The 23631-nt window shown below is 38.0% G+C and overlaps 1 protein-coding gene across 3 annotated transcripts in view; it reads right to left on the reverse strand.

The window, feature by feature from the left end:
- FUT8 (fucosyltransferase 8) overlaps window positions 1-23631 on the reverse strand; it is a 353615-nt gene that overhangs the window by 7465 nt on the left and 322519 nt on the right. For all 3 annotated transcript variants that reach the window (XM_019519217.1, XM_019519216.1, XM_019519218.1), the window contains 3 exons: window positions 17633-17879; window positions 9254-9430; window positions 5666-5816 (listed from right to left, as the gene is read on the reverse strand). In XM_019519217.1, coding sequence (XP_019374762.1) covers window positions 5666-5816; window positions 9254-9430; window positions 17633-17879 — 575 coding nt within the window. The remainder of the gene's footprint in view (window positions 1-5665; window positions 5817-9253; window positions 9431-17632; window positions 17880-23631) is intronic.

Raw genomic sequence — 23631 nt, forward strand, 5'->3', positions numbered from 1 at the left:
GATGGAAGACTCTTCCTCAGAAGACAATGTGGCCACTGAGATCCACACCTTCGTGACCTCCTGTTTTGATTACTGCAATACTCTATACTTTGTTATGAACAAAGAAACTTTAAATAAGCTTCAATTAGCCTAGAATACAGCAACTTTCCTCATCAACACCAACCACCAGAAGCACATTAACCCAAGGAAAAAACTTATTAGGTTGATCTTGCATAGAATACTGGGTCAGGTCCAGTGATTCAATCCTAATTTGCAAGGCTCCCTATTGATGTGGCTCAAGGTTTTAAACTCAGTGCGTCTTTCTCAGAGACTATGATCACCTTTGACAGCTGTGTTCTTCAGGAACTATGACGCTGTCAATCTTAAGTACAAAGTCTATGAAAATGGGAAATAGGGTTTTCTTGGCAATGGGCCCAAGGGAGCTTTGGCATTCCTAACTGGAAAAGTTAAGAATGGATGGCTACTGATATCACAGTCTTTGACCATATACATCCCATTTATTCCACACAGTTATCTTGTGCAAAATATTAGGGCGATGAGCAAAATTATACATGCTTAGAGAGACAGCCAACAAAATAACTTCAAATTATAAATTAAAAAACGTAGGTGTCTTCATTTAAAAACCAGCAATAAAGGCCAAGTAAAATTATTATAATCTAATTTTATTTCTTTTTTTTTCTATTTGAAGATAAGTTGAGTAGGATTTTGACCAATAAGGGTAGTACCGTAACCATCCTACACATGTCCTTAAGATTGTCTCTTCTTTCAGTAGGACAACAAATTGTGTGTTACTCCTTTCTTTCTGACCTTTAAAATAACAAGGCAGCGCTTTTGCAAATAGACAATGTACGGAAGTATCTTTCAGAAACCCAGATTGAAAGATTCCATAATAAATCAGCCTTTCATTCCTACTGCAAGGTAAGTAATTTTCATCTTAAGTCAAATGTTTACTTGTCTGCTCACTTATTTATTTATAGTGCACAATATACAGTATAACAAACACTTGAAAGTTCTTTCTTCTGTCCCTAAAGAAACTGAATTACTATGAAATCATTAAGTCAAATGGTAGAAACTATCAGTTTGTGAAAATACTGAAGAACTGCTTTCTGTATTTTAGTATCTGATCTCGATGCTGGCTCAAAATAAAGACTAATAAATGTGTGACCATGTGCAACTCTAAGATTTGCAAATACTACAATGCTACTGAAACATGATGCTTAGGTATTTCATGCTTTATTTGAATAAAACCAATATACTTTGGTTAAGTTTAATTTATTATATTAATATTATATACTGTTTTAATGCAACTGAATACATTTTCATAATTTCTCACCTAGTATTTGCTTGCATTTAGATCTGCTACAAGAATAGTATTCATTTGTACTTTCTCACATCCTAATTAAGAAATGGCCTAAGATACTTGTGAAAGTGTCTAACCCTGTTTGGTAGTAAAATAATGTACCCTTAACATCCCACATATGATGTTTTGAATCTCCTGTTGGTGAAATAATATTAGTAATTGGATATGCATTGATTAACATGAAAATATAAAACAATATTTGAAATAAATTTAGGATGCTCTCTCACTGCTATCCAATATGTATAAGAGTCTAGAATCCTACTGATCCTGTAAATCAGAGCAATGGCTATTACAAATGTGGACTTTGTTAACAGATGACATATTTAGCTTGTGACAACAGCTCACCAGCTCAAATGTTGATTCTATTAAAAACTAAAGTACCAATTTTAAGTACCATTGGGGAAATCTTCTTATCCATAGGAGACCTTGTTTCAGGCCCTCCAGAAATCTGGCTATATCTGACTGTGTTAGATCTTACCATGCCTGAAAGTGGTGCCCTCACACATGCTGCATTGCTTGATGTGTGCCGTCACCCTAAGTAGAAGTGCTACACTTCATAGCTACCCACTGCTACATGATGTGTTCGAGATGTAAGAAGCTGTACAATGCGTTTCAGGCCACCTTTCAAGGGCCAGTGAAAACTAGATTGGCTCCTCCAACTATTTAATGACTAACTATTGATGTGTTCTGAATGGGTAAGTAATAGGATGAAATTGGTGCTAAATGGAGTTTGATGGAGCTCAAGAGCAAACCTGAAGTTTTAAAAAACAACATACAGTCCAGAATACAATGGAGTATCTGACTAAACAAGATTCACATTTCCTAACTCCTGCAACAAAACCCATTACCATTTACCCTTTATAGTGAAGTAGTGGGATGGAAGCATTAGTACAGCTCTGATGGTCCAAGAAATGTAAGAAACAAGGCTCCTTTGGTAATATCTTGTATTGGACCATATACGTAATTGGGAGAGATGTCAGACAAACTTCTGGGCATAAAATGGTATCCTTCTACTTCTCTCCCAGCTACACAGTTGGTCAAATAAAAGGTATTATCAAAAACAAACCTTGCTCTTTGTAATGAAGGTGTTTCTAGTTTATAGTAGAATTGACTATACTTTTAAAGAACATATCATGCCCACAGTTGTCATCCAGGGTGCCTCCATGTGACAAGTTGCAGGGAGATGGAATCTGGGTGTAGTCTGAGATCAGATACTAAGAAGATTATGTTCCTCATATGTGGCAGAGTAAGAAATCAATGATCCAATATGTGTAGAAGGTCAGAACACCAAAACTGAAAAGGCTAAACTGGACGTGTAAGACTTTTCAGTCACATTTTGCCTTCCTTAAAACTCTGGGGAAGAAAGCAAAAGGAACAAAGGCATAGAGCACCTAAATGACCATGAGATTAAAAAGGCATCTGTTATGAATTGAATCCCTTTAGAGTCCTTCGCGTGGTAACAATATCCTCCTACATAACAGAGTGACCTCTAAATGAATGATGATCCAGTGCGATTTTCTTCAGTTGTGGTTGATGGAAAAAAATGATGCTCTAGAGATATTTTATTGGAGGTTTCTGAAGATGACGTTGGAAAAAGAATCCTCCAAAGGAGGAGATATCCCAGGAGATTTCTTGACACTTGATGGACTTAATTAAAGCTTCATAACTGATTTCTGGATTTCCTCACAGAAAGTAGCATGCATACTTATTTTTACAAGGTAAATATAATTTCACAGATTCAGATTACCCCTATATATTGGAAAGCTATTTAAATTTAGAAAGCAAATACTTCAAACATATGTACAACATGAAAATGATTTCTGTGAAGTGAGGGGTATAATTTCAAGGTACACTAAACATTGGTTGATTTGTTAAAATCTAATGGTTTTTTTTAAAAAAAAAAAATTAATTTCCATCCTGATCTTCAAGATCTCTCTCTCTCCCTTTTTCTTAAATTACCAATGTCTCCTCACTATGGTTGCTTTATTTCAAGAGACAACATGAAGAAAAGAAAAAGGACTAAAAAACCCCCAGTGATTTAATTATTAACAGGATGGAATAAGACGATTTGATTAATTTGCCAATATGTATAAAAAGCTCTCTGGTGCTCATTATTTTTGAAGGCTGACCTCATCACTCAGAATGCTTGCTTCTGAAGAACAAACTTAGCTCTTAAAACTAGTTAATCTGATTTTAAACCAGACAGAACCAAACTCCCATGGAGACAACTTCATGCGATTAAACTTTAAGATAGTGGAGTCAGCACTAACGTTGAAGTGTTAAATGCAGCTGTTTAATTAAAGCATAGCAAGTATTCTAATCTTCATTAGCTCAGCTCATTTCTGAAGTCAGTGCTTCTCACTTAGATACTAGCTAGATAGGATTAATATTCAGTATATTTCATTTTTACCCATTATTAAAAAAATACATGGGACTAAAAAAACCTGTAGAGGTAGTCCCAGGAGAGCTGTTTTGCTGGGGCTATTTTATGACATTTAAGCACAGCCCCTAGAAAAGGGCAGTGTGAGCCCACATTGCCACAGGAGTGCTAAGGAACCAGATAGCCTCCTAGTACTTCTAAGCTCACAGGGAATTGTGCTTGTCACTATGTCTCTTCATGGAGTGCAGCTCTTTCTCTAGGGTCTCAGTTCAGTATAATATTGAATCAAATGAATCCCATAAATAAATCCTGTAAAAGGAATAAAACTATACCTGCTCCAAATTAAAGAAGACATCTGATTCTGCAGCAACAATCTCACATCATTCTTTCTATTGCAAAAGGCTGCCTATGATCACTTTTAAGCTATAAGAAGCCAAATATCAACATTATCAAAATAATTTCATGTTGATCTTCTGAACGAAGATTAAAGAGTTGGTAATCTTCTCTCTGAAGTCTCCTGGAAACTTTTAAATAAAAGTCTGTTCCTTTACCAATGGATTAAATGTTTCTGATATATTTACATACAAACACAGAAAGAAAGAGAGGAAAAGAAAGAAAAAGAGAAAAAAGCATGAAAAGCTGTGATACAGAACCCAAAATGTCCCATTTTCCATAAATATATAAATGTTTCAAGTATGTTCTCCCTTTGAAATGACTTTAGTAATAAAAGTGTATACAACTGGAAATTTTGAGTTCCATCCCACCTCTTTTTTTAATATTATATGCAACTCATTTCTCTCTTTCTACAAATACATCTATCTTTTCACTTTGGTTAAAAAAGTATTTAAGAGCTCTTGTTTAATAGAAATGTGTGAACATTCTCCTGGTTCGTTGTCATAGATTCATTAATAAATAGAGCATCTAGCTCACAGCACATGGACACTGTTACTCTAGGTTTGCCCTACCTACCTAAAGGCTTCTGTAGAGTTTAACAGGTTGGGTGTGACCTATAAAAGCCCATAATGGCCTGGAACCTTCCTAAACTGAGGACTCTCGCTTTCTCTGTGATATGCTGCCACTGTTGTAGTCAGTGAATACATTTAACCTGGATCACCATTATTATAAAGGAGAGCAGTCTGCATATTCTTGGTGAGGATTCTGCAACTTTGAGAGAGGCTGAAATTTGATAGCTGGTGCCTGTGCTGGAAAAACACATTTATTTCACATGGTTTTAGAGAAGAGGTGAAATCCTTAACAACTTTTCATGATCCATTAAATAAGTATGTGTATATGTAATAGAAAAGAAAATGCCAACATTAATCATTACATCATTCATAATGTCATTGGACTCTGGACTTGCTTCATCAGGCAGGCCACTCAAGAAAAGCCTAGAGCATGTAATTATCTGCAACAGCAAATCACAATGAATTAAACTTAAGTTTACTGTACTGTTTCTGGGATTGTGGAAATGTAATTGACCCTGGAGAATTACATTTCTTCCTCCCATCCCTTCTCATAACTCCTATACAATAACCAAGAGATGTCTAAAACAGAGTTATTTAAAACCTCTCAGTATCAACATAAAAAGGTGCAAAAATAGATGATTTTGGATTATATACTGACTGTATGCAACATCATAAATGATTAAGCAAGCTTAATTACTTCTACTTCTTTTAAATGCCCTGACTAAACTAACAACTATAACATTTGACTTCTGCAGAGGAGAAGTAATCAACCAGTGAGTGCTAACAATCAGAAAGAGATTCAGATAGTATTATACTGAATCGCTTCATTCTTCTATGAAACATTCGCTATAAAACATTAAGAACATAGTATTGTTATTGCATTATCTAGCATAAAGAAAAGAGACAATTAAAAGAATTAGCAGCTATACTGTACATTTAGATAGGCATTTTGTGCTTTACCTGCGAGGAAAATGTACAGACGAGGAAGTCTGCCTGAGACAGAAAATGGATATCCAAAATTACACCCCGGAGTGAGTTTTCAGTGTATCGATTATGAAGCCCAGCTGACCACGATATCGAGTTATCACTGATAAATTCATAATTTGGATATCTAGAAAAATGTAACACAATTTATTAAAGCAAGACTCATAAAAACTTTGTAACAAGAACACCATCTTGACCACATGCATAAGCTTTTAAAGCATTTTTCTCTGATCTATAGAATGTACTACAGTATTGTTGGTCACTAGAAAATTTCAGCCTTGACTTCACTTGTCCCACACACCAAAAAAGACCTACACCTATTAGAGTTTTGGCTCTGCAAAGGAAGAGCCAGAAACTCCATTAACTCTACTAGAAACTTCCCAGTTGCTATTGTTTTTACATGGAAGGTGCTCAAATACTATGACACAGCATGAAATCTTAAGATAGATAGTATAAGACTATCTTTGAAATCATTATGTTGTTTTAGCCACATTTACTATTGTTACTTCCTAGAAACTTCTGTCTAGAACACTAGTGCTCAAACTCCAGCTTATAGACCAAATAGGGCCCATGGGGCTGTGTCACCTAGCCTGCAGGCCTCCCCACGGGTCTGAAAATTTGGTGATCGGAAAGCAATGGTAGCATTAACAGGTCCCAGAGCCACAGCAATTAATCCTGCCACTGTTCCCCACTGCCAAAGTTCTGGACTCCTGGGGAGTCCCTTGGGCAAAAGGACACACAGCCCAGTGGAACAGATCATACTAGTGTGCTGGATCCAGTGTGCAGGGCCCAATCCCACACATGGTACCCTCCCATTGGATCCAACCTGTGAACTTCCTCTGCACCACTTATCTGGGCCACAGATCAGAAAGCTGAGCATCATGGGTCTTGAACACTTCACGTGGAACTCACCGACTAGCGATAGGATCTGTTACATAAACAAATGAACATAAACTGGAAAAGAATCAATTGCACTTTATAATACAATAATATAGGACCCAATAGTTAGAGCTGTGCAAACAACTAGGATTTTTTGTAACAGACTGAACCCCCCCAAATTAAAAAAAAAATTCTGAAACAGTGATTTTTATTTTTTTTTAAATTATTTTGGAAAATTACAAAAAAAAAAAAAATCGAAAGAGATCATTTTTAGGGCAGACTAAATAATTTCTCTGACCTGTAATGAAACACTAAATTTATTTCTGAGCTGTTTGATAAAATAATAAAAAAGATTTGTCCAGAATCATCGCTGAAAGCTGAGCTATGGAGCAGAGGCACAGCCTCTTCTTCACCTAACTCATCCTTCCCTCCCTGCTCAACCAAAAGCTACTGCAGTGGCTGTGGGAGGGTTAACTCTAGCATTGACACTGAATGATGAACTCTGCCTCTAATGCTTGCTGCTGGGGAGAGAAGGGAAAGGTGCAGCGGCCGTTACTACATCTATTCCAGCACAGAAAAATCAGTTTCCCTGCTTAAGATGCACACTCCAATTTAGAAGGAAAAAAGAGTGTGTGTGGTATCTGAGAAAATAAACAATGTTACAGTAAGTGAATTACTTCTTTTCAAATTTAAATACAAATCTGATGGAGTTTACCTTAAGCTGCCACAGAAACGTACATGCGCAGTAGAATTCAGCATTGGCTGCAGAAATTAGGGAATTTTATTACTGAATTATGACTTCTGATGCTTCAGAGCAACTGAGTGTGTATGTTATCTTTCAATTCAGCCATATTATACTTAATATTTTCAATTCTAGGTATAACACACAAGTATTTCAACAAACACATGGCTACAATAGTGTACAGTTACAACCTAGAATTGAAAATATTAAGTATAATATGGCTGAATTGAAAGATAATCTTAATTTTTGTATTACTGCCTTTCCAATGTTCAAATTTACTAATTTAAGGCTATGTTGCTGAAAGGATTTTTATTTTGGATTTTTCCCATCTTGTGTCTTTGTTTTTATCCATAAACTAAAAGGAAGAATATAATATACATTTATAAACATCAGGTCAAGAGGGTTAGCTCATTTGTTTAAGTTCAATGCTTGCAAAGCACCAGACACACTCTGAGTGAGAAAATTCTATTAGTTAAGTTCCTATTAGATACATCTGTATATGACACTGTAGTCTATAAGACAGTGTTAAGTGAACAATGTTTTTATTTCTTAGAGGTGCACCAATACATTGGTCCAATATCGGATCGGCACCTATATAAGAAAATTGACTATATCAGAAATCAGAAGATTTTTCTTGCCTGATGTGGCTGATAATTTGGCTGATAAATACCCCACGCGCACACGCAGCCACAGTGCAGCACACAGGCAGTGAGGAGCACAGCCTGGCACCTTGGACAGCTGCGTCCTGCTGGTAAGCCTGTTGTCGTAGAAGGGGAGGGGGGAGGGAAAAGGCACGGGGAAACAGATCGAGGGCCCCATGGTAAGGGAGGGAATGGGGCTGAGGCTGCCCAGCCAGGGTGGGGTGGGACATGGGAGGGAGCTGCAAATGGATCATCTGGGAGGCACGGGAAGTTGGGGGCAGAGAATGAAAGAGAATGGTCAGACTGGGGGCAAGATCCCCAAAACCTACTTCAGCAGTTGTCCAGTGATGTAATATAGAGGCCTCTTAAGAAATTATCACAGGTTTTCTCTGATCCTTCCATCCTGTGAATTTTTCCACAGAAAGGCATGATCTGGGCATGGATACTTTAACCATATAATTATACAGTTCTTTGCTAATTTGCAAATTTATTTTATAAACTAGAAATCAGGATTGGATTTTAAAAATACATTTTTCCTCTTCTTTTTCTGTTTTAAAATTACTTTTAAATAGCTAAAGAGATTTTGCTCAACCTTTCCAAGACCTTAATTTTCAAGTAGACAAAATGTGGAAAAACTTCCAGCAAAAAGATTTCTAAGACATCTAATCAACAAATTACAAAAGCAGCCAGAGTTTTAAGTGTGACTGCAGCTATATAAATGACACTACAAACACTATGTTGAATTACCTACTAGAAGAGTTGTACACACAGGACGCGTCTACACCAGGGTGGACAATTATTTCAGGCGGAGGGCTGCTTACTGAGGTTTGGAAAGCCATCGAGGGCCGCATGACAGGCAGCCAGGGGCAGCTAAATATTAATTTTTAAAATTTTTTAGGGGCCCCGCAGGCCAGATAGAATGTCCTGGTGGGCCACATCCAGCCTGCGGGCTGCATTTTAGCCATCCCTACACGTTCATAAATGTGCAGTAGTTACCGCACATTTAATCTCGTACTTGCTTAACAAAGTACTAACTAAATGCACAGTAACTAGAGTTACTGCCCAATAGCACCAGTAAATGCCTTTTTAGTGATGCTACTGCGTAGTAGCCTAATAATATTGGCTAGTAGTGTATTAGCACTACTGTGATGCTGTGATGCGCTACTGAGCAGTGTTATTAGGCTACTGTGCGTTAAGTGTCTCATGTAGGCACACCCACAAAGTCAGGGATTGAAGCTCTTTTCCTAACTCTAAAGGATATTTCCATTTCAATCTGAATAATGCAAATGTAGTTCATCTTACTTGGATTTTGCCTCTTGTAGTAATGAAGGGTCATCGGTAGCCAAATAAACTCGTTTTTTGTCAATATGCATTCTGCGGGCAAGAAGCTCAAAATGTTCTTCAACATGTACCATGTATTCTTCAATAGGATGAAATGCTGCCTCTGTTCCTACTTTGTCAGTCCTCCGTACGTGAACACTGAAAAAAAAGGCAGAAATTTGGGAGTTGACTAGTAAATACTTCATGATAGGCAAATTTCATTTTCAAGACTGAAATTTGGACTTTAACCTAGTCTAAATATTTTTGCCTTTTATAATGTTAAGAATGAATACTAAAGTGAATACTAAATAAAAAAATAAAATTAAAATACTAAAATAAAATGAAACGGGATTATAAGTTAATGAGGTCTATAGAAATATATTTGCCAATTTGTGAAATTGCTAACTGTAAAGTCTGAAATATGCCCAGGTCGCCAGGACATTACTGTTGTTATGTGATGCTCTGGATAATGAACTATCATACAGCTCTTGAAACTATATGACTAAAACTGAAAACTTGAAGCTATATAATTATTATTAGAATTTGGCCTCCAAAGATGTGTGTTCCACATCTGTCATAATACAATCTTAGAAATATGATTTTGTAAGCCTCTCTAAGCCTTCCACAGACTGAGGCTGACCCTTCTGTATTATTTTCTACATATACCCAGCAGATCTAATTAAGTTGCCAGATTATAGAATTTAAACTTCTTCAGGGAAATAATAATACACATATATATAAATATGTGATTTGTCATGGTAGATAGCATTACATTCTCTCTGGCCTGCAAAGGAAATGCATTTTTCAGACAATTTTTCCTTTCCTAAGTTCTACTGTTACAAAATGCTTCCAAGTCATTTCAGTTTTCTGCATACTGCACTAAGAGCTTTTTATCTGGTTTTTAAATTGAACTTGGCTTGTCCTCATCAGAAATGTACCAGTTCTGACATCTTTTAAATATCAAACACTTGTATGAAAAACCTAGGAACATAAAATGTATATTTTATGTGCTAAGAAATGATCTGAAAACCCAGGACAAATCATCATCTCCAAATAGCATTCAGAAATTTAAAGAGTTTAAGGCCAACAGCATGTCTGGAATGAAAAAAAAAATTGCTTACATATATACTACTTCACTCACAATGCAACCATATATTTTGTCATGCATCTTCATGTTTCCTGGTAGCTGACTGTGCAGGCTATAAGGTGAAATCTTATATGAAGATTCAGAAGGAGTTTTCAATTCAGTGACACAGATCTCAGTTAAAACAGGTTTAAGGCTACCCAGAAGTTTCTCATGGCTGTCTAGAACATGTAGTGCAGCAAAATTCAAGCTTCTGAAAACTACACAACCTTAACACCTTTTATGAACCTTAATACCTTCTATGAACACTGCCACCCTAAAGCTGGAAGTACTCAACAAGAACTGGATATAATATTTGTAATAACTAGATCATGTGTACATGTGCTAAAAAGCAGAAGAATTAGCTCTTATTGCAATATGAGGTGATCAGAATGAGCCCCTCTATCTTGCTACTCTGTACATAATCAAAGGAAAGAGCTGAATGTGATATTTTGAGGCTAGGGACAAATTAAACATAATCTGGTATGGCTAAACACAAATATTTGGGGGCATTAGAGGAAGGTTAAATTGATTAAGAATGGCTGCCAGATATCACGTAAGTCAGGACGGGGAGCCTACTGGGAGGGCTCAGGGGTCTGCCGGGGGTGGGGGGGAGGATACAACTCATGAGGGGTAGGAAACAGGTGCAACCTGCAGGTGGGGTTGGGTCACCTCCCAGCGAACCTACACCCCATCCTTCCCCCAGTTGGGACTTATTTGGTTGGCTCCAGCAGCAGCAAACACCGATAGAAGCAGCTGAACTTGAATCAGCTTTTGGAAAGGGGGGGTGAAAGGGTTGGGCAGTGTGTGCGTGTGTGGGGAGGAGCAAAAAAATAGCCTGGTGCGGGGGTGGAGGGGGGAGGTAAAAAGAGCAGCCCTGGGGTTGCTAACTCTAGTTAACTCCAGTCCCCCAGCATCGTATAATGCTTTGCACCTCCCCCACAAGCCCTTACTCACAAAGTGGGCAGGCTAGCTTGGCCCAAGATATCTGCTACAGCTGAGCAGGGAGGTGTGCTCTAGCACCCTAGTTTCTGGCCTGGACCACTGAAGGCATGTGGCTGCACTTCTGGAATCAAAAGTGAATGTCTGTTCACTTGCTCATCAGTTCAATCTACGCAGATTAGACTGATCTGAGAAGACTGAATCAATTCAGCATTGGGCTTCTTACTTCTCTTTAATTAGCCTGAGAGATCCACGCTATCTTATTTCAGTGCTGCATTTTGTGGCAGTGTTAAAGTGGAGCACAGGGGTCTTCTTGCCATAAGGATTGTCAATGGTTAGGTAGAAGATGAATATATTTAGAAGTTTTAATAACAAGCAAGTGACCCCCTGGACCTGAACTTTATGCACATTATTTATAGTGCTTACCTCCACTGAATTTTGTGCTCAGTGGGCATTTATACACATATATTTGTCTGCTCCAATGTGCCAGAAATACAGTGTGTCAGAGCAGACTTGATTAATCGAGTCTGCAGAGCATGTGAACTGACATGCCTGGTGCTGTATCACATGCATTTGTATAAACAGCACAATGTGAGTCAGCGCTAAAAAAAGTGGTAACGTTGCACTTTGAAACTAAAACACTTTTGATGTGTTTTGGTTCAAAAGCACACTGCTGCCATTTTCTTAGTTCTGAGGTGTGTTTCACCCTTTACACAAATACATGCAATGCAGCACCGGCTGCTTTTAAAAGTGCTTGGCACTACATCACATGTATATGTACAGGCATACCTCGTTTTATTGCGCTTCGCTTTATTGCGCTTCACAGATATTGCGTTTTTTACAAACTGAAGGTTTGTGGCAACCCTGCGTCGAGCAAGTCTATCGGCGCCATTTTTCCAACAGCATTTTTTCACTTCCCATTTTTTAGCAATGAAGTATTTTTTAATTAAGATATGTACATTTTTTTTTTTAGACATAATGCTATTGCACACTTAACAGACTACACTATAGTGTAAACATAACTTTTATATGCACTGGGAAACCAAAAAATGTGTGCGACTCGCTTTATTGCGATATTCGCTTTATTGCAGTGGTCTGGAACTGAACCCGCAATATCTCCGAGGTATGCCTGTATGTGCATGTACCCACTATTTTCTGCAGAAGGGGCAGTAGGTGCCATACACACACTAGAGTAAATTTTGAGCAACTGGAAAGCCTTTAATGCATGATCAGAGCTCTAGTTTGCTTCCCCAAGTATGCACAAAAATGTTGGTTGAATTTGTCAACTTACGTTTTTTTCCAGGTGGCTGTATCTTGGAAATTCCTGGCTTAAATGTTCTGAATCTGGATCACCATCTCTATCTTAAACCCCAATTTGGCACACCAGCTTTCAGGACCTTTTACATAATCATATTAATTTTACAGCAATAAGAGGAGATGCCCTTAAACAGAGAGGATTTTCAGAGAAGGATGAAGTGGCTCATTCATCTCATTACAATGTTTTCACCTGAATGAGAACATGCCGTGATGATGAATACAGACTAAATTAATAGATCCAAACTTTCAAACCTCTCCTCTTCATTCCCCTCGCTCACTCCCAGTGTTCAAGAACCTGTGATATACACTCAGCATGCCTCCTCTCAACCCTTTAAATCTACCATTAGCATCATGTGTTCGCTGCATATTTTCAGTGTGCCTTTTACATTGTCCCACACAGACAGTCAAAATTTTCCTAAAAAGCGGTTCATAGGGGTACAGGGAGAAAGGTTCAGAGAAGCAACACAGGAAGGAGTTTCTTTCACCCAGGGCCCCTCTACACATGCATGTAAAGGCACAACGGGTAAGAACCTGCTGAAATCACAGTGGAAGAGCAATGCACGGCAGCTCCTTTAACCTTGCAGTTTCCCCTCCCTGCCCCACTTTTGATTGGTGATTGGTGGAGAGGCCCTGCCGCTTGCTCCTGATTGAAAGTGAAAACTACAGTTTTAAATACGGTGCATTTTTGCCTCCTGCAGCTGATTGGCTGAGGGGTCCAAGCAGTCCTGCTGCTTGCTGCTGATCGGCTGCAAGGCAAAAACTGTGCCATATTTAAAACTGAAGTTGCTTAAAACACGCAACAAAGTTATTTCACATTTTTTGTGGAATTACTTTGTAGCTTATTGGTTGACTATGTTGCTGGGTCATAACTTACCTGGTTGATCATGCCTTAAGTGTAATGTGTAGAGAGGGGCCCAGATATCAGCACATGCAGAAGGGACAAGAAGGTGCTCAGACTCATCCCTAAACAGCAGTCTACTTACCTAGGTCTCAACTCCCACATGAGTTAAAGCACATGTGGGCAGAGTTACTTAGCCTCCTTCACAGGGAGAAAATTCTTCAAAGTCTAGTTTATACTGGAGACATCCAGAGGAACAGTTTGAATTTTCCGCTGTACTTAGATTTCATTTCCCCTTTTATCCCCACCCCACAAAGCCATTTAAAAGAAGGAGATTGTAGCAAGATGCTTTTTTTTTTCATTTGATCCCAGATATCTCCCAAGGATTTGATCTGAACTACACTGAGCACAGTAGAGACAAAAAGGTAGAACAAATTAATGAAGAGAAGGTACTTAGAGCATTTCAGCTGTTCTACAGTAATTATCCACATGCCTGCTCTTATCTCACAATAAGTGAAAGCTAAATTACAATAAATTATCTCTCTTTCATTTAATTTAGCCCCATTTCACTGAGTTTCTTAGGGTTAGCTTTCACTTATCATGGGGTAAGAGTGGGCACAAAAGCACTTACCACAAAACAGGTATCTACAATAAGTTCTTGCCACCTTTTAACTTGTCCTTTGTTTGCCCATGTGTAGCCAAAGCCTCCTGTCACTAAAAAGGGGGAAACACAGTACGCGAGCCAGCTGAGGAAAGGGCTGCACACAGCAGACCTAAGCTGAAATGTGTAAGAGCAAGCTGCCCATTAGAGCCAAAGAGAAACATGTGTGCAGGCTAGTGAATCAGCCGACTAAAGGGCAGAACTCCAGAAGCAGAAGCCAATGCCTGGGGAAAATGGAAGAGGACTGGTTCCTTGCAGGGAGCTGAGCTCTCCAGTGGCTGCATGAGAATCCCCTGGAAGGCACTGAAGCGCTCAGAAGGCAGAAAGATGTGAGCCCCAGGGGATGAGGACTACTCAAATGTTTGTTCACCCAGAGTACGGAAGTTTTTTGTTAAAGTGGAAGGTTGCCCTTTTTTTGTTTGTTTATCACTGGAGGACTGGGTGGGGCTATAAGGGGTGAAGAGAAGCCACAATGGGGTGCCTGAGAGGCACACCAAAATTTAGGCCACAGGGGAGGTGCATGAAGGGCACACCAGAGTTTAGAGCCTTGCCAAGAGCACAGCACAAGACCTAGGTGGCCTGAGGCCAAGAGGGCCAAAGTCCAAGCCTGAGTGGGGCAACAGAGGCAGCCTAAAGCCAGGACAGCTAGAATTGAAGCCTGAGAGGAACCAAGACTGGACTGAGGAGGCTGACAGCCTGAGAAAGGCAAGACCAGGGCCAGAGAGGGCCCCAAGCCTGGGAGTGGCACAAACAGGGGCAGAGGGCCAAAGCCAAAAAAGGGGTGAGCCTGGGGCTGGAGCCCAGAATCCAATGTCCAGTGCAGTGGCTTATGCTACTCTTAAACTATGGACACACATGATATATATTAGCATAACTTAGACATGTATTGTTTTATTCCTGACTTTTCCTTGGACTATTCAATACTGGATTTGCATGTGTTATACCAGGGTAAGATGCTACGTTGCATGTTTCCTCCCAAGAGGCTGAAACCAGAGCCTGCTGAGAAAAGAAGAATGATATTGAAGCTAACCCACTATACCAGCAGATCAGAGACCTAAGAGAGCTGCAGAGTGTCTTTTTAGAGTCTTTCAGCTGAGATCCAAAGGTTTGGATGTTAGGTTTCTCTTAGCAAGGGCCTGAGGACGGAGCGTGACTGAGCCTACAAACAAAAACCAATAAGACGACTAACATTTGGTTGGAACTACTGTGCCCGTAAGTGATAAAGCTCTGCAAATTGTTACATGTACCTGTTCTGGAAGCTACCTGGGGGAGGGGCAGAGCCCTCACATGTATGCTAGCTGGAGGAAGTCAGTAGCAGCTGTCCCAAGAAGCTTGTCTGCTACTTTCAATAAACTGTGTAATTGTTTCTGGACTCTGGCTCTGAATTATTGATCACGCGACCAAATAACATGTGTAGCAAGGTGACCAGGTTTCCTGGCTTCAGTCAGTCCTTGAGCCATTCAATCTGGTCCCAGTAACACAGTCTTTCTCTGGGCTCAAAACCACAGGCTGCAGTGCCTGGGTTCCCAGGGCTCAGCCAAAAGCGAAACAATCCAAATACATACACCTTTAGCCCAGTCCCAACAACACCGGCTTCAAAACCCCAGGGTTGATCTGCACCACGGGGTTTAGTTGCAAATATCAAAACAATCCAAAATCAACACGCCCAGCATGGGTTAGCTCTCACTCTGTACTCTTTCTGCAAGGGGTCCTCCTTCTCCATCTAAACATTTCCGCCTCTAGTTTCTCCCACTTGCTTCCTCTTCCTCTTCTTTTATTTCCAGTCAGCCAGTTATTTTCCCTCATTATTGCTAATTGCCTGCCAGCTGAGTCCCCTTCCACAGGCAGCTTGTTGCCAGCTGGCTAACTGACCCACACTGCCAGCCTGCAGCCTGTTCCAACATGGTAGCAAGAGTGGGGAATAAAAAAAGTGAAAAAAAGAAATGACACATCTGCAATTCCAAGAGCAGTCACAGCTGTCCAGCAATGGAGCAGAAATCTGGAACAAGTTCAAGTAGAGCTTCAACATCCCTATATTGGCTGGTGGAACCATGGAGAACGAAGATCAAGTTAAAGTAGCTATTTTTTTAATCTAGCAAGGCAGGAAGATAACATTGAGTACAACAGTTTGCAAATGGCAGAAACAGAAAAGACTAACTATGAGACAATCCTGAAAACATTTGAAGTGTACTACAGGTCAAAACAATATGAAACCTTCAAAAGGCTGAACTTTTATTTGACAAAACAAAGAGCATGAAACAGCTGAGGAGTTTCTTATGGATCTTATGCTTTTGAGACTGTAACTCTGGAGAGTTAACACAGTCTCTTAGAAGAAACCTAATTGTAGAGGAGTCAGTGATATTAAGCTTAGAAAAAGGCTGTTAGAAAATACTGGACTCACTATGGAGTAAGCAATTAGACTTTGTCAGACTTTTGAAATGACATATGTTGCATATGGGATTCCTAAAATAATGAAAATATGTAATGGTCCTCAATTTAACTATTTTGAGTTTTAAAATTTTGCATGTAAAAATGAGTTTCGACACAACACTCATAGTCCCAAACACCCAAAATCAAATGGGCTGAAGGAAAATAAAGTGCACTTGTTAAGAAACTGTTTAAACAACAAAAAAAAAGCAAACAATTCAAACACTGATCAATAGTTGGCACGCCTAAATTACAGGGCAACACTATGAAACCTTCACAGAAATCCCATTTAATAGGAAGATCAGAACCAGGTCAGCTACTTTAGTGAACGATGACTTTGTTGACAAGAGATAAAATTAATTTTGAAAGGTTCTAAGTGGTCTAAGGTTCAAGGGGTCTAAGGAGTTACCACCAAAGCAAACCACAGAAGTGGTGCTCCAAACAACATGAACTTTTGAAGCAAAAAGACCTACCCCCCAACTATTTAAAGACTTTTACCTGTATCCAAAGGTAGAAGGAATGTTATGAACCCTGATACAAGAGAGGAAGTGGTATTTGCAGGCTCTGGTGTGCTTTTATTGATGCCTAAATAGAAGGCAAGGATGGGAATGGTATTGTTATATACATTAATGTATATTACCAAACCAAAACATAGAAGAAAAGATTATTTTTAACTTCTAGGTGACAATTACTACAGAGCACTTAAAGAAGTAGGTAAGAACGGAGGTATGGCTGCACACCTGAAAACAGAGGAGTAAGCAACCTTTACAGAGTAGTGTAAAATGAATATTTGAGATTGCTATATGTGGGAGAAAGGGAGTCTACTTTTATATCTAGTACATTATGGAGATGCATTTCCAATTGTCATGTACATAGTGCAATGAATAAAGGACAACAATAATTTTATTTAAACAGTACTGTCCACAACCCTCACTTCCACAAAAATTCTTGGTGTGAGGGTCTGTGGCAAGACAATACAATAATATCTTAACTAAAAACAACTCATAATACATATAAAATTACTTATAGTGAAAGCCAACATAGACTGCCTACCCAATAACTGGATGTTTGAAACCGAGTTTCCTGGTTGCTTCTTCTATCTCCTTTTCTAGCCAAGGTTGCGGACGAATCAAATATTTGACAAATTGGGAGACCCACCATACCGCAGGATCCCCATGGGCACGAATTAGCCTATCAGCCAGGTCTTCTGGGACAGCCAATGGCAAATATGGTGGTCGTGGATGTAAGCTGTCAACAATGGGAAGTTCTACCACCTGAACATCCTTGTCATTAGCTTCACCTATAATAAAATACATAACAGGATGATTCCAATATTCCACTTCAATAGCAATTTAAATATCAGCACTGGTACAAAACATTCCACATGGGTCACCAGAATAGAAGTTTCTACTTGTTGATAATGGAGAGGCTCACTGAAACCCTTTTTTAAAAAACTATATTTAGAAAAATTTATTAAAATTACACAATTTTTGTTGTCAAACCTCTCTCAGAAGAATGAAACTAGAGAATTCTTGAGTGGGTAACTGCTTAAATATACCAGTTGTTCATTTTCACATATTACTATTGTGCATTTAATTCTACTTGGGCAGGCTTACAACTCATAATGAAATTGAGCTTTTCAAAATATATAAAAAATATTATTTCACACACCAAGAAATGGATGATAGAAAATTGTAACCATGTAATCCTTTTGGCATAGGCACAACTCGCAGTGTAGGTCACATTTTCTGGTACATCATTATTACATTTATATTATAGTAAAGCCCACAAAACCTAGACATGACCAGGGATGTGCTGAGTTAGGTGCTCTACAAACAGAGAAATACACGTTCCCTGCCTATAAAAACTTACTCTCTCAAGTAAGTGGCAAATCAAGGGTAGGAGAAAGTCAAATAATCGAACACAATCTGCACATGGTTTTGTATGCAAGTATGCACCTTCTGTCTAATCAATGTTAACTACAACAGAATTGGTTTATACACACGTATTGGGTCCCAAACACAGATTAATATGCAAAGGCAAGAACAGGGATAGGGCATCATTTTTAGGACAAAACTGTAGTTACATTAAATACTCTTTAAAGCTAAATTAATAAAAAATAAATTAAAATGATTGTCCATATAGTAAAATAGACAGCAATGATCCAACATTGGGTGAAAAAGCAATATCATTCCAAAGGAATGGTTGCTTCTTCTATCTCCTTTTCCAAAGGAATGATATACTTAAGAAGATTTAGAAATGCATTTCTAGTCTGATCATCACCTTAATGAAGATGTTACTGTGTGCAGTGGTTGTCAGAGTAGCACAGTCAGAGCTGCTAACTGGACCACTAGAGAAATAGTATATTCTCCAAGTTGCTCAGATATATTATTTTTAAATTAAGCCATCAGAAACAAACCATCAGAAAAACATTCTTTTGGTACTATAAATAAATTATTTTATGGAAGTCTAAAAGTTAAAATGATCAGAGCATAACTGGCAAGCATTATGCAAGGTAACTGGTAAACAAATTTAGCTAGTGTAAGTAAGAATAAGGAATCCCTGTCTTATTCCGTAAAAAAGTGGCAATTAAAAATTCACTCAGTTATAACTGTCCTGTATATAAAATTAATTTTGGTACCTTTGTGACAAAGCCCTAGCAACATGACATTTATTGCATGATTAAAAGGCAACCTACTAAAAAGTTTTCACTGATACTCTGGAGTTAACCAAGACCAGTTTTAAGGTTCAGCAGTAACAATATGAGATGCAGAACTTTAATTGGGAGATGGTGGTTAAAATGAGGGTTATTTTCAATTATTTTAAAACAGTACTGGAACAAGCTATACACAGTTGTAAATAATTATTATTCATGACTCCAATAGGTGCGTCTAAATCTTTTTATGCTATCAGTTTCAATCTGTATAAATCTACATTTGTTCAAACAGGTCGAACAGATAATTAAAAACAGAACGATACAACACTTGCGATAATGAAAATACTTAACTATACAAGGAAGGTTTTGCTAGTTTAGAGATCGCTAAACTTCTAGTACTGTCCCTGGTTCTTCTAGTATGGCCATTACAGTATAATCATAATTTTATTATTATAACTGAGATCATGCAAGGACTTACAGTGGCATAACTAAGTTAGTAGAAAAATCACATCTCTTTTAAATATAGACGAGGGCTTGAAACATCATATGGTAAGGCTTAAACTGGAACATTTTCAGCAAAGTAAAACCATCACTCACCAATCTAATACAATTTTTGAACACATCTGTAAGGTAATGGAAAAAGGGGAAGTATTTGACATAATTTATTTAGATTTTCAAAAGCCTTTCACAATATCCTTCACAAGAGGCCACTAAATAAGCTAAGCAGTCGTAGGGTAAAAGGAAGAGATGCATCATGGATCAGAAAAGGGCTAAGAGACAGAAAACAAAGAATAGTTGGCAATCTCTATCATGGCAAAACATAAATACCAGGGTGCCATAAAAGTTTCACCTAAGCCAAAAACTTTTTAACATGTTTCATGCACTGGAAAAAAAATGGTGAGCACTGCAGTGGCACAGTTTATAGCTCATGCAAAAAGTTAGCCAAGTCCAGAGAACACTGAAGAACTTTAGAAGGTTTCAGACTGAGCTGAAGGCAGCAGAACATGACAACAGATAAAATTATATGTCAATATATACAAAGTAATGCACATTGGAGGAAATAGTCAACCACCTTATTGTTTTGTAAATTTACTGTATCTACTCAGAAAATAAGGCATATCAGTGATAATCTCTACTCAATAAGCAGTTGCAGAAAAAAAGAGAAAAGCAAAATAAATGTTAGGATGCTTAAGAAACAGCATGGGGTATAAAATATGAAAAATAATATACATAAATCAGGGGGCTACCCTCAATTTCATTACTGGTCACTCCCTCTTATAAAAGATATTGTAGTATTAAAGGAAGTTCAGAAATAAAGAAGGATTTGTATGAAGACAAATTTATAAAACCTAATAAGTGTTCCTAACAGAAAAAATGAAGAGTTCATCATATTACTCTAGAAGTGGTACACAAAATAATACCTACTTCCTTGGTGTCAAATGAATCACCAAGTTGGGTAGATTTCTTCAAGATTTAATTTACTTATTTAAAAAAAAAAAAATCAAAGGGAAAATGATTGGTAAAGGTGATAAGTTCAAGTAAAGTGACTTCCTTCATCTTTATCAGAAGGAATGTGAAATAGGTTTGCAGCAAACCTCCACATTTTGTAAAATAGGGTACCAAAAGTACCAAACGCAAGAACTTGCGTTTCACTACCTGAAATGAAACAACTGCTATCAGGAATACTGGTATATTTGTGGGTTGAAGGCTACTGGCTACCTACCTATACCTTAGAAGGCCAAATTCTGAATATCAGGAGAATTCCTAATCTCTAAGGGCACATCTACATGTGCACTTAAATGCACATTAGCCTATGTTAATGCAAATTAAAGCAACATGTAAAAAGTGTTTTTTTACTTAATGCACATTAAAATAGGCTAATGTGTGTTAAGCATGACTTAAAAAGTGCACGCTTTAGTTAGTGCTCATTAAGCCAGCCTAATGTGCATTTTCTTAGAACCTCACAATGGAGAGCACCTATACACAAGTGCCAAGGCTGCTCTGATGCACTGGAATTCCAGCTCATCGGAGCAGACTTGATTAACTGAATCTACTGGAGTGTGGCAATTGCTTGTGTATCAGAGTCCCCATGCTTAAAATGGTGCTGGACTTAGCGTCCCCTGCTGCCATTTTCAAGTGTGGGGTCACTGACACATGAAATGTGGTGGCACTTTAATTAAAGCAGCTCTTGGACCTGCTCTAATTAAAACACCTTCCCCCAACCCCTGGAGCACATGTAAAAGTGCCCAGAGGTATTATACCCTAAAGACTCCTATACATGCGCAGGGATGCTGCTCCGATGCACCCAGATTATAGTGCATGGTAATTACTGCACTCCAGCACAGTCCAGCGTTACATGTATCAGTGTCCCTGCACGGAAAAATGGTGCTGGGGCACTTCAAAGCTTGTTCAATGAGCTTTAGTTGTAAAGCACCCTGCTGCCTTTTTTCAGCGCAGGGACACTGATACATATGACACTCCAGGCACTTTTAATTAGCGCAACTCTCAGAGCTATGCTAATTAAAGGGCTCCCTTCCCACCCCCCAAAGCATGTCTATAAATGCCCTAAAAGACTAAGTTCTAAGACAGATAATATCTACATTGTGTTCCCTTTAAAGAAACAGCATTTTATCAAGCTAAGCTGAAGTTACCCATCAATGGCTTGATACATTGATTGTCAATTGAACTTTAAAAAAAATTTAAAATGGTCAGAATACTTGATTCTGTAGAAAGGAAGAAAAATAGTTTTGATTACAGTGTTGAATGCAACAGAAGGAAGTTCAGTGTGAAGTGGTGACAATGCATTTGAGAGATCAATATTGAAGAGGCTTTGATAAATAACTTATGCATTGGAACCAGTAGTGCTGGAGCCTAGGGCAAAATCCAAAAAAAGAAAAAGGCGTATTAACTTTGAATGTAGATGGCAGATACACCACTCATGACTTCTGAGGATGGAAGAAGTAAGCAGATAAGACAAATGTTAGAAGATCCTGGAATGGAACACTTAAGATGTAATTTCCCATTTAGAGAGGGCATCAATAAGTCAACATTAATTCAGTAAGGTACATAAACACATGCTTGATTTAGTGCATATGTAATCTCACTGAACTGAGTGGGACTCCTCAGGTGCTTCAAATACCTTGCAGGATCAGGACCTAAAAGATTCCAAGTGGCTCTCCAGTTCCATATCATAGTTTCCCTTTCCACAGAACCAGAACCTGTCACTTGAATTTAAGTATGAATGTAGTCTCTAATTTAAGTCTGAACATCAGCTGGCTGGTCAAAATAACAGAAAACAGGATTTTGAATTATACTGTTGGGAATATATATGACTTCACCCAAAGCAGAAAGAAATATAGGAACTGCCCCATTTTACTAGAGCACAGGGTCCTATATTGCAGTTTTCTCTCTCTAATAATGGTTGTATTGTCCTGTTCCTTCTAAACTAGGTGTTCTAAATGCAATGATGGATCTTTTCATTATACAAGTAAATGTCCGATTCTTTTTGAATATTTGAATACTGTTAACCTCTTGATATCAATTATTTTGTGACAATGAGTTCCGCAGACTAGTTATGCAAAAAAGGCTTCCTTTTTTATCAGTTTGAAAATTGATGACATTCAGTTTTGTTAACTGTCTTTTGTTCTTGTATTTTTAGAAAGAGTAATTAGGAGTTTCAGATTTACCTTCTTTGTATCACTGATTACTTTACACATCATATTCATGCCCTTTCTTAGAAAGTCACAATCTTTTCCTTTTTTCATATAAAAGTTTTTCTCTTAATTTTTTAATAATTCTACCCCCCCCCAAATGATCAATATATTTACTAGGCTTTTTAAAAATAATGTCAGAAGAAGCAAACATGACTCTCCAGGTGAGACTTTGCCACTGATAACAGGTTTTTAATACTTTCAGTATTACTTTCTATATTATTTTTTATGCATCCTAATATTTCATTTTTCTAACTGCTACTTCACATTAAGTAGAGGTCCTTAGTAATTTGACCACAGTTAAGTTAAACAGACCTGTGAGAATAACTAAACTGATGACCAGAAAACAAAAAGAAACGAAGAAAAGAACCCACCTGTTTCATGTCAAGTGGAACAAAAATGTTGATTTCTTCAGCAAAACAACACAAAAAGAAATAGTTCAGATTGACCTAACTGTTTAAAGCTTTTAAATCATATTTTTATTATTAAACTTTGGCAATTTTCAAAATAAAATATTATACTTCAGCATTTAAAAATAAAAAAATCCAAACAAACAACCCAAAATAGATACCAAAAAGCAACACAAATCATTCAAATTCTTCCTTCCATTGTGCTCTATGAATTTTCAATAGTTCCATCTGTGATTTTATTGCTCAGAAATCTAGCTGTATTGTCTCTCTCTGAAC

Source organism: Gavialis gangeticus, unplaced genomic scaffold, assembly GCF_001723915.1.
Source record: "Gavialis gangeticus isolate Ggan-Ray unplaced genomic scaffold, GavGan_comp1, whole genome shotgun sequence".
Classification (NCBI taxonomy): domain Eukaryota; kingdom Metazoa; phylum Chordata; order Crocodylia; family Gavialidae; genus Gavialis; species Gavialis gangeticus.